The 12335-nt window shown below is 44.2% G+C and overlaps 1 protein-coding gene across 2 annotated transcripts in view; it reads left to right on the top strand.

Moving 5' to 3' along the window:
* Nucleotides 1–840: 840 nt before the first annotated feature.
* Nucleotides 841–12335, top strand: part of LOC147013193 (late secretory pathway protein AVL9 homolog) — a 75506-nt gene continuing 64011 nt past the window's right edge. Inside the window, exons 1-2 of one of the 2 annotated variants that reach the window (XR_015051420.1) lie at nucleotides 841–1043; nucleotides 7877–7997. Coding sequence is in view for 1 of the 2 variants with exons in the window: in XM_085855785.1 (XP_085711911.1) it covers nucleotides 963–1043; nucleotides 7877–7997 (202 nt within the window). In the remaining variant the exon portion in view is untranslated. The remainder of the gene's footprint in view (nucleotides 1044–7876; nucleotides 7998–12335) is intronic. The other variant, XM_085855785.1, reaches the window with a different exon arrangement.

Raw genomic sequence — 12335 nt, 5'->3', positions numbered from 1 at the left:
TGTTTGAACCACTGACCCCTCACACTCAGAGTGGATGCTCTGATCATCATTGTTTGAACCACTAACCCCTTTTACTCAGAGTGGATGCTCTGATCACCAATGTTTGAACCACTTACCCCCTCACACTCAGAGTGGACGCTCTGATCACCATTGTTTGAACCACTGACCCCTCACACTCAGAGTGGACGCTCTGATCACCATTGTTTGAACCACTGACCCCTCACACTCAGAGTGGACGCTCTGATCACCATTGTTTGAACCACTGACCCCTCACACTCAGACTGGACGCACTCACTCACCATTACGTCAGCGTTTCTGGTTGCAGAATCAGACAAGATACGTTTTAATCGGAATCAGATCGGTACTTCGATGGACTGGAGACGGAGGGGTGCGGGGGTATTGGCGAGGCTTGTCGGTAGTTTGTGGGCCTCATGTATGAAGATTTCTGGGGGTGGTGCAGCGCAGACATGATGGACCGAACGGCCTTGTCATCCCCCTCCGTCCAATGTACCAACCTCGGTGGTGTCATGGTTCGAGTATCCGCTCCAGGTGTGCGAGGTCGGTGTATGGAACCCGGGCCATCATACCAAAGATTGTTTAAATTGTACGTGATGCCTCTTTGACTTGATCCTCCGCATTTAAAAAGGATTGAGCACGGGCGAACAACCATAAGCCAGTAATAATAGCGCAGACTTTCATGGGCTTAATGCCCCCCCCCTCCTGCATTGAACTTCCTCAGAAAAATTAAAGCAAACACATTAATTCATTTATTTACACCCATTCTCGAATAGACGCTTCGACTTCGTCAAATCAACAAACGTTGCGCGATGACGTAATTACGCACGCTGACGTCACCCGATGACGGCACGGCACCAGCGGTTAACGAAGAATGGCTACAGGCTCTCGCGAGTGATTCTACGCAGCTTTGGGCTGTGTTTTGGCGTTGTGGCGGAGGTGTGAAGATGTCACAATCGAACGAAGATCCTCGGGGACTGGTCCTTCATGTGGTGGTCGTGGGTTTTCACCACAAGAAGGGGTGTCAGGTGAGAGAGGGCACTGTGTGGGCGGCTCGGGTGGGACACACGAACCAATGCTGTGGAGAGTGTAGCAGTGTATACCAGGGACTGGGCCGGTTAATCATGTATGAGGGAGGGGTGGGGAGATTGACACTTCGCAGGTCTGTGAATGAATGAATGAATGAATGAATGAATGAATAAATGGATGAATGAATGAATAAATGGATGGATGGATATGCGTTTTCCTGCTTTGGGAGGTTTGTGTGGGTCGTCATTAAATGAAAATTTCAATTAAATGGAGGAATATGTAGGGAAGCGTGGAACATGGTGTGAGTCATGCTGAGGAGTGGGAAAATGAGGACTGATGGGGTTATAGATAAGGGTGAGGGTGGAGGTTGTAAAAAGTTCATGAAGTTGAAAACTGAGAAGGTGGTGGTTGGAGAAGGAGAGTGGAAAAAGGGGGGGGGGGGTTGGGCAGGTGGACGATGTAGAATGTGCTTGAAGAGATAACCATTTATTTAACTGGAGAGTTTATTGAACACCTCACCCAATGTTCAAGTATATAATTCAAATTGAAACAAGTGGTGCCAGGCACAACAAATCCCGCTCATTTAAGGCATAAAGTTATTTTGGGGATCAAATTTAAATTTGATATATCCTTAACCTGAATGTTGATTATAAGGAATATTTTAGTCTTAGTTTGAAGTTAATTAAACCATTTTTTGACGAAGTTATGACCGTAAAATGATTTTGACCTTTTTGTGACCGGACCTTGATCTTTGACCTAATTGGACCCAAAAGTTAATGGGGTCGTCCGAGGTTCATTACCCACCTGTGGATACAATTTGACGGTGTTCGAGCCAGCCGTTTTCCCGTAAAGTTGTATTTTCGTAATCATGTTTTAGTTTTAATGGAAAATTTGTAATTTTGATCGATGACCATGACCCCGAAAACTCGGACCATGCCGACCTTCACAAATATGCATTTTTCACAATAGGAATGGGGAGGATTATAAGTGACAAATAGAATAAGGTTTACTATAACCTTCGTTTGAAGTAAATCAGATCATTTTTGACAAAGTTATGAGCTAAAAACGATTTTGATCTTTTCGTGACCTTGACCTTTGATCCAATTGGACCCAAAAGTTAATGGGGTCGTCCAAGGTTCATTGCCCACCTGTGGATTAAATTTGATAGTGTTTGCTAAAGCCGTTTTGCCGTAAAGTTGCTAACAGACAGACAGACAGACAGACAGATAAACAAACCGGATGATTACAATATCCCGCTCCCTCCCTCTGGGGGTGGGGGGTGGGATAATAAAATAATGATTTTAAGGAACACTGGACCTGTAGCTGATCTGGGACCTGGCCTAATGCTGGAACCCAAATTTGGTGGCATTCTGACTGGTGGATCTAGAGAAGGAGATTTTGGAAGGAATTTGTGCGACTGCCATTTTGACACGTGTCCAGTCACGTGATCAGCATGGCCTCCGCAATTTAACATTAGGACGTTTCCTAATGTTGTGATCCAAATTTGGTCGGATTCTGACTCGTGGGTCTGGAGAAGAAAATTTTTGAAAGAATTTATACGATTTTCACAAAAAATTGGCTAAGTTAGTTATCTTGACGCGCTTCCGGTCATGTGATCAGCATGGCCTCCACAATTTAACATCAGGACCCTATCCTAATGTTGTAACCCAAATTTGGAAGCTTGGTAGCATTCTGACTGGTGAGTCTAGAGAAGAAGATTTTTTTATAGGAATTTACACGATTTTCACAAAAATTGACTGTCAGCCATTTTGGCACACTTTCGGTCATGTGATCGGCATGACCTTCGCAATTTAATATCCCTTCCCTGGCCTAATGTTGTAACCCAAATTTGGTAGCATTCAGACTGGTGGGTCTGGAGAACATTTTTGAAGAAATTTACTAAGTCGACCCTTTTGACATACTTTGTCATGTGACTGGAACGAGCTTTGCAATTCATGTTACCAGTGAGGAGAGGAATGTTGCTGCAAAATGTCAGCCGCATCGGCCCAGCAGTTTGGCCGGATAAGCCAAAAAAGGAGACGGACGGACGGACGGACGGACGGACGGATGGACGGATGGACGGACGGCGCAGGATGACAATACCTCATCTGGAATGTAAATTCCAGATAAGCTAAAAACCCAGAAGTTTAGCAGCGTTTATGCAGTGTCTTATACACTGCCTTATTTAACATGAGCAAATACCACTTGTCGCTTTGCTGACGGGAGTACTACTGGGGAGGGAAGAGGGGGAGAGAAAGAGAAGTGGGATGATTGATGGGCGTGACATCAGAGGCGAGCAAGGCGTGCTGAGCGGGCAGAGGCCCCACCTTTCCGGATTTCGTGTGAGCAGGCCACGCCCCGGAGGCGGAGGATACAGGCGTGACCGAGAGGAAAGTCGGGCTGGCACATTTTGAGAGGCTTCGGACTCGGGACGCTTGCGCATTTGTTGAGAGCCGTGATCAGAGCGGAGGCACGTTGCGGATTTGGAGAGGTGAGAGCGGAGTGAGCGCACGCGACGATGAGGACGATCCTTGTATTCGTGTTGAGGCGATTTGGCCTATGTGGTGAAACAAGACGCTGGCCTTTGGCTCTTGATTGGGTCAGGTGAGGACGATCGGCGCACGAAGCCATTACACTGGGGCTCTGAGCCTTGGTGTGGAGTGCCGCTCGTGGATTGCCTGGCGTGCGTTTGTCCCACTATGAGAGAAGCGCCATTTTGTGCGTATCTGCACGTGCGAATAGGAATGCCTCAATTCCAAGTTCCCCGAAGACCAGCTCCAAGGCCAAGTTAAGCACAAGAATAATTGAAAGGAAGGGTTTTCTTCCCCCCCAACCCCCCCCCCTTTGTCTGTATTTGAGTCTGTGTGAGGAGGTGCCTCACCTTTAAGATTTATAATTTCATTATTATTATCATTACTCTTTTGAATTATTGTCCTTTGTAAATATTTGTTATTTCTATTAAATGTATTCCTTTTAAGAAGCTGTAGCCGTGTATTTGTCATGGGGTTCGAGTATAAACCCCTTGTGCTGTCCTGGTGCAGCGCTCCTTTGCTGTGCTCCTTCTCCCCGTCCGCCATTGTGGCCCCTTCCCGTGTGCATTAATCCCCAAGGCTCGGTTGTAGGCCTTAAAGGGAGAAGCTTTGCCATCTGTTCAGGTATGGGGTTACACCACCTGGACATGACAATATTATTGGAAGTCAGAAGCATAACACGTAATTACTGAGAGGAGGAAGCAAACAAGGTAGTTTTGTTTCTCCTCGCTTCTTATGATTCTGCCAGACCTCGAGTTTTTATAATGTTCCAAAATTAACAAGGAACACGGCACAGCATCGCTTTGTGCCCCTAAATACAGTATGTACTCCTTTCCACCATGACCCCATTTAATTAATAGCGTAAGGCCTCAAGGTCTCATCAAGACTATCTTTACAAACTGACAAATTGAGTGTGTTAAAACTGACATTTGTCAACAATAGTGTGGAAATAATATCTAACAGTCTTTGAATGGCATTTGCAATGGACTTGGTTTGATTGAGTTTCATTTTTCATTCGTCACGTCCATCAATTTTTAGTGGAAGACCAATAGGAGGGGAGCAGAGCAGCTGCAAAAAGACAGTGCTGCTTGTAGCCGAGCTATGAGGGGGGAATTGAATCTCGCAAACATGAATTGCACTTCTCTATGCAAAGTTTTATTATTCATTCACTTTTTTGCTAAAGAGACACATGCACATCATTCACAGAGGTAGAAACTAACTTTCAAACTCAGTTTTACCCCGGGGAAATAAGGGATACATTTTACTTGGCAGAATCGCTCGTACAGGGGTGTGCCTCGAGTATTTGGCAACTGGGGCTGACCCTTCCTTTGGCACCCCCATACCTCCCATTCATCCATCCATTGGGATCATACTCTGTGCAGAACGTTGGTGTTGCCGAAGCAGTCTCCTTGGCTATTGGGCACAATCTTGGACAGGTCGCCACTCTGACACAGGATACCAGCAAGCTGGTACTCATTTTGCCAACCTCAGAAGGATGACAGGCAGAATCAACCCCACCTGGTATTAATTCAACAGCAAAATGCGATTTTAACTCAGGATCCCAAGCCCACCACCCTAACCATTAAGCCAAGACCAGTCATACCCCACCCCCCCCCTGAGATGAATAATAATATTTTTAAAAACTACACAGAAAGCATACATCATGTTTGTAAGTAAAATTTCAAGCAGACTACACTACTGTACCTGTTGTAAGCAATTTAGAAATAAGAAAAAATGCAGGACATTAGAAATTCAGCAAACAGGTAATACTGCTTGGCATTGATATAACAACATCACATCTTCAACCACAGAGAAAACATCACCAGGAAGAATTTTCAAAAAGGTAACAAAATCCAGTGTCAAGGAATGCCCGGCGATTGCATGATGTCATTTCTGTGGCAATGTTTTTCCTGCCTATTAACTATTTAAGGCAGCAGATTAACTTTTCAGAAGGCCTGCAAATACAGTACAGTAATGGGTTCACCCATAAAGCACATCGAGCTACCATCGTGGCCGAGACGTGTGCAAATGAGTTTAAACTGACATCAACCCAAAGAACGAATCATGACCTTTCCGACAATGCATAATGCCCTGGTAACTTATGATATGAAAGCCTGCTTCTAATTGGTGGAGAAAGCTTATGACGAAAAAGCATTTCTGGGATCGTGCTATCGTGCTTTATATGAGGACTCTTGAGAAATTTAAAAAAACAGTCAACAGTGTCCTCTCAGCAGCTACTTCAAAGCCATCAACATCTCCTTTGTCCACCAACAAACCCATGCCAAGCACATCATCAGCTCCACTTCCTCCCATCTCCTCCCATTATCCACCACCTCCCGCCCTGTAATATGCTGTGTTCCTGCTCCGTGTTTATGTTGATATGTTGATGTACGATGATATAATGATGGCTTTAGTTCTGAGTTAGTCTTTATTATCTGGTAAATAATAATATTATGTCACTTGCAACGAAATACCAGTTATATCATCGTACTGGTATTTCAGTAAATAAGTTTTGAACTTATTTACTGAAATACCAGTAGTAAAAGTTCTGAACGGCATAAATTCACCTTTTGTGAGTGCAAACAAAATGGCAAATGGTGCTCACACTGATATTGCATGTGCTCCCTTTCAGTGACAGACGCCACTTCCATGAACGTGAGGTCACGTCCTGCATGACAGAGAAATAAATACACAGTGCTGTTATATACTGTATTTAGATATTCTGCTCAACCAATAAGCACGCTGTAATATTGAGTGTACTATGTATACTCTCATTATCACAAAGCAAAAGCAGATGCTTGAATAGTGCGGACTGTGCTGGGTTTAAATGCAGTAAATCTGCTCGTGACTGAAGTCATTAAATCGATATCGATTATTTTCTGCATTTGTCAAGAAATTGAAGAGCTTGTCTTTGTCCTGGCTATCTGCATCTGTTGGATCGCCAACAGGTGTGGATTTAGGGTGACATGATCTCTGTTCCCTTTCCATCACAGGTGCGTAGCTCGTTTTGCATTATAGGCTTTTCAACTGAGACTATCCATGGATATACGTAAGTGATTTATCATGTCAGTTGTCCAAGATGATCTCGAGTGAGACTTTAAATGCTTAATAGCACAAAACCCACTTTTAACAAATATCTGATGATATTGGTCAGGTCATAATTATGCCTTCCAACTCAAACAAGTTTTTGAATCTGTCCTCGGAAAGGTATCTCTCTTTCTCTCTTTCTCTCTTTCTCTCTTTCTCTCTTCTCTCTTCTCTCTTCTCTCTTCTCTCTTCTCTCTTCTCTCTTCTCTCTTCTCTCTTCTCTCTTCTCTCTTCTCTCTTCTCTCTTCTCTCTTCTCTCTTCTCTCTTCTCTCTTCTCTCTTCTCTCTTCTCTCTTCTCTCTTCTCTCTTCTCTCTTCTTTCTTCTCTCTCTCTCGCTGCTGGTTGCATCATTGGTTGGGATGTGGCTATGCCGCTGATGCAGTGTCCCTCTTACCAGTACACTGGTACTCATTTTGCCGACCTCGGAAGGATGACAGGCTGAGTCAACCTCCTGGTGTATATATTAATTCAGCGGCCAACGGGGCTTGAACTCAGGACCCTAGGATCCCAAGCCGCCACCCTCACCACGAAGTCAACACCAGGCTTGGGTACATCTCTGATTTCACATCTCTGATTTCGTGTTCAAGAACGATGGAAGTTGCTGATAGTATTTCTTTGCGAGTTCTTATTTTGTATATGCTGCCAATTTGTTTGTCCCAGAACTTTGATCATTAATACACATGATGTGTTCAGCAGAAATATTGATTTGTCCACCAGACAACTGGCACACGCTTTTGACTTGCTCGAACCGAATTTCCATTTGTCCCGTACAATCAGATGACTGTTGATGTTAAGCCAAGGTTCATGAAGTCTTGAAGCTCTTCCACGTACATTTTCTGAAATGTTTTTCTGTAATTCTTTCTTTCAGTATGTCCCTTTAGCTATTCATTCCTCCTATTAAAAAAATAAAAGTTATTTTGTGGATATTTTTAAATTGCAGACGTGCAAAGGGACGTACGAACATTATGAAAGCATTTTAGCAGGAGGTGCCATTGCATAACAATCTCACACAAAAGCAAGAGTGAAAAGCAGCAAGATCTCAAACAATATAAATGCACACCGTCGAATGTGTCAGTTATAAGTTACATCCTTATTTTGTCACTTATGAACGATTGTCTGGACAAGACTTTGGAACAGCACATTTGATCGTCAACCAGGCTTGTAGGCTTGCTGCAAAAGTTTGCCATTGTCAAGTACTTTGTTTACCTTTCAGGTGGAATTCTCCTACCCACCCCTTGTGCCTGGTGAGTCGCATGACAGTAAAAAGTTGCCTGAGGAGTGGAAATACCTGCCCTTCCTCGCTTTGCCGGATGGTGCCCACAATTATCAGGAAGGTGAGCCAAATACCTGAGATTTCTCAGAAAAATCAACACTAACCCGCCCCATCATACCCCCTCTCCTGATTGAGTGCACAGATTATCTGGGTAAACAACAACAATTGCAATGACAAAACTATAGCTTTCGAGCAGCAAGATTGTGGCAATCACCAGGTAAAACGGACAGGTTTTCCTGTAAAAATCCATTGTTCATTTTCTGGAACCAGCGTTTTGTTTAAAGAACATGAACAAAGAATCGTGACTTTACCTCATGCAATGCACTGCCTGCCTGGTTTGTTGAGTTTTTCTCCCATTTTTATTTGATAATTGGAATTTTCAGATCAGAATTGGGATTGTGGCCTTTGATACTTTCCATAGCCTCGTGAAAAGAAAAGCAAAGTAAACCAACATGTTGATGGTATCTGTTTGCATGTTTATATTGCATCTGAATGGCTGTTTGGATACCATAACACCTGGCTAATTCCATCTGAAGTTCAACTTGGTGGTCAGTTGTTGAGTTGTGGAAAAGCAATTTAAAATTGCATCTTGGAGTCTTATTTTTATTCTTCGATTTGAATAAAAAGAAAATGATTGGAATAATAATTAGATGATCTTTCTTCTTCAACGACTATTTATTCCCATCTTGTGATGTTGGCCAGAGGAAATTATTCTGGGCCAAATCTTTGTGGAACTGGCTGGCCAGTCCTGAAGTCGGACTGTGGAAAGAGTTCAAATTGGTTCTGGGTATCGGTGATGACTCGTGTACTCTTTGCAAAACATACCGTGGGATCTTTAGCATTCACCTACACCCCCATTGCTGGCCGGCAGGTCTTCTATTTCAACGTCTGTCAGACGAATGGTGTACACACTCATTATTCGCACGACAGGTGAAACTCCAGGGTGAGAGCTTATAGAATGGTTGGGATTTTAACCCAGGTTTGACAGCCAAAAGGCGAATGTGCATGCCTCTAAGCTACCCTGCCAGTCAGGTTTGTGAAAGACTTCTGTGAAGAACGTTCCCCGGCCGACCCTGCAAGAAGGTGGGAATAACAGTACCGTTAAATAAGTGGTATTAGCACAATTGTGGATTTCCAACCTTTCTCTCGGTTCCCGAGCAGCCCAAATTGGATCCTTTCTCAGCTTCACTCTGTGGAAACCAAGACATTTAGGATTATTGGTATCTCGCACGGTGAGGCTGAGTCTTTGGACTTCTCACTCTCTCACCGCAGGCAGGTTGGTGGTCTTTCTGTCTTCTACCGTCTCCTCTCTGGTCTCACCACCCCCTCCCTGCTCTGTCCGCGATTTATGTCCACCCACGCCCCCCCCCCCCATATTTCCGCAGGACGTTCAAGGTCTGCCAGCAACCTCCTTCTGGTAAAACTACCAAAATCATGAATCACTGACTGCTCACCTTCACTCTTTCATTCCTCTTTTTTTCCACCTTTGGAATAAACTCCCCCACACTCTCTTCAATCCCATTCTTCCCATAAGGCCTTCAAAACAGCTATTCACCACCACCTCTTATCTTCCCCCATCCATATCCTCAATCTTTTCTACCCCCGTTAATCCACCCCAAACCAACCTCCTTCAAATTCCCTGCTTTCCTTCCTGAAAGTCCCTGCAGTGTCCATCTTGTATACCCTGTGTTCCCTGCCCTATCCCTCTCCCTTCCACAGATCTCCTTATATCTGTTCCCCACTGTTTTGTTCTTCCCTCTCCTGCCCCCTTGTGCGTTGTGTGTTAGCTCTCATACGAGCCTTGACAATGTGTACACAAAAAACAACAAAAAGGCAGCACAGTATGATCATTTTAAGACTATAGAGATGAACATTGTGGGTTTTCAGAAGTTTGAGTCAATCGGTTGCAAGGATAAGCAACTTGGCTGCAGAGATTTCGTCTGGATGAAATTTGCTTTAATTTTGATCCCCCAAAAAACTTTTTTTTGTCAAATCAATTCCAGCTGATAATTATGATACTGAGGTTCTGATTCTAGGAAAAAGGAAAAAGAGTGGTAAGGCTTTTATGTATTGTTATGAAAAAGGATTCTGAGGGTTAAGGGGTTCATTAGATATTGTAATTTGCATGTTTACAGTAGATGTATTGTAATCCCAATTTAGGCCTGCCAGGATGGTTTTTTGTAGAACCTTGTCTTTCTCCTCTTTTCCTTTGTATTTTTCACTGTTGAATGTACTTTTAATTAATTTCTCTAATTTATTTATGTCATGAACCTTTTCCTTTTCTCCTATCATTCCTTTTCCCCTCACCGGCCTCACGACTTGTGGCTCTCGAGCCGAATCAAGCAACATGTGTCCCGTTGATTTGGGTCAATCAACTGTGTGCTCGTCAGGTGGCCAATGAGCATGCCTGAGGATGTTACACAAAGGTCATTTTAAAACTTTATTTGGGTAATAATTGGCAGTTGAGTCAGCATCTTCACAGGGTGAGTAGCACGTGAGGGTTCTCTCAGCCTGTATACAGAATACTCAGTCGGAATCCCTACCAGAGTATCACTGGGGGTTATTTGGACAATCCCAGTGAAAGGAGGAACCGGTCTCATGATCCTGGGGTTGCCAGTGGCAAGTTCGCCAGGACCGGCTCGAGACCTACATCACAGCACAACATGCATGGAAAATAGTTGCTTGCTCGCCCCACCAAATCTCAGCAAACACGCCTCGCTTGGCACAACCAGGCCTGAACTACCCCATTTTTCTTATATCCCCTGCCTTCCCTGAACATTCTAACCTTTTATCCTGTGTACAACTCCCTCTGGAGTGAGTCGTTACCGATGAGGATAGATTAAATGGTAGGAGATAAACCAAAATCTTTATAGTTGATCAGCATGATCCCTCCCCCCCATATGTGATTCTCCTTCTTCTCCTCCTTCTCCTTCTTCTCCTCCTTCTCCTCCTTCTCCTCCTTCTCCTCATCCCCCTCCTCCTCCTCCTCCCCTCTTCCTCCTCCTCGCCAGAGTAGAGGGTATTGCATTTGGGTCCGTTTGTCTGTCTGTTTGTCCGCACAGAACTTTCGTGTTTTTCTTTGCAACCACTTGTCGGATTGAGACAAAATTTGCACCATTGGTGCGACGACTCACGTAGAATGTTTTAATGCTATTTATGATGTCATGGGTCACGTGGTGTGGCAGCCATATTGGAAAAATGGAAAAACTTTGGACCTCTGTATCTCTGAAACCGCACCAAGGAAAACATTGAAACTTGGCACACGGCAAGTACTCCTCATGAGGAATGAGTGTGATTTTTTTTGATGTCATCGGTGCCTTTGTTATGACGTCATAACTGTATATGTAGATCAGTATGAAAATATTTGAAGGTCATCTAGGGATAAAATTGTCCACAGAAAAAAAAAAATTGATGACGTCACCAGTCACGTGATTCAGCAGCCATATTGTTTTAAAAAAAAAAAAACTTCAAAAAAATCTCCTTCTCTGAAGTGGCCTAACAGATCGGGGTGAAACTTTACACGTATGACCACCTGTCCATGAGGAACAAAAGGTTCACACATCTGATATTGTCGCGGGGGTGGTCGGCCCAGGTTAACGCCCCCCCCCCCGACCAAATTTGTGGTAATGGGCGGTTAGCACAGCCAGTACCCGCGACGGCCGAGTGGTTCCTTATTAATAGGAGGTGGACACGTTGATCGTCGGAGATTATCACACATACTAGAAGGGCAATGGCGGAGAGACGGAGCCATGGTGGTTGGGGGTGGGGGTTTATCCTTGAACCCCACTACAAATACACAAATACAGTTTCTTAAAATGAACACATTTAATGAAGATAAACAAATATTTACAAAGGACAATAATTCAAAAGTTAATGATAATAACAACAAAGTAAATAAATCCAACAGTCGAGGTGCCTCTCATACAGACAACGGGGAAACAAAATGTTAAGAAAACCCTTCCTTTCAACTATGCTTGGACTTAGAGCTGGTCTTTTTGGGACTTGGAATTGAGGTGTTTCCTCCAGCACGTGCATACGCATGCAAAATGGCGCTACTCTCAGAGCAGGACAAATGATTGCCAGGCAATTTGTGAGCGGCACTCAACATTCAGGCTCAGAGCCCCAGTGCAGTTGCTTCTGGCATACACAAGGCTCGGGGTCCATTTCTGACAACTCAACCAAGAGCCAAAGGCCAGTGTCTTGCTTCATCACGTGAGCCAAATCGCCTCAACACTAATTTAATGGCTGTGTCATCCTCTTCGGCGTGCGCTTACCCTCCGCTCTCACCTCTCCAAACAATACGCCAGCCTACTGAGTCCGATGCCTCTCAAAATGCGCCCGCCTACTGAGTCCGATGCCTCTCAAAATGCGCCCGCCTACTGAGTCCGATGCCTCTCAA

This window comes from Eptatretus burgeri, chromosome 14 (genome assembly GCF_056783735.1).
Source record: "Eptatretus burgeri isolate ZD-2024b chromosome 14, Ebu_testis_v1, whole genome shotgun sequence".
Lineage (NCBI taxonomy): Eukaryota > Metazoa > Chordata > Myxini > Myxiniformes > Myxinidae > Eptatretus > Eptatretus burgeri.
This window is presented reverse-complemented; position numbering and strand designations above follow the sequence as displayed.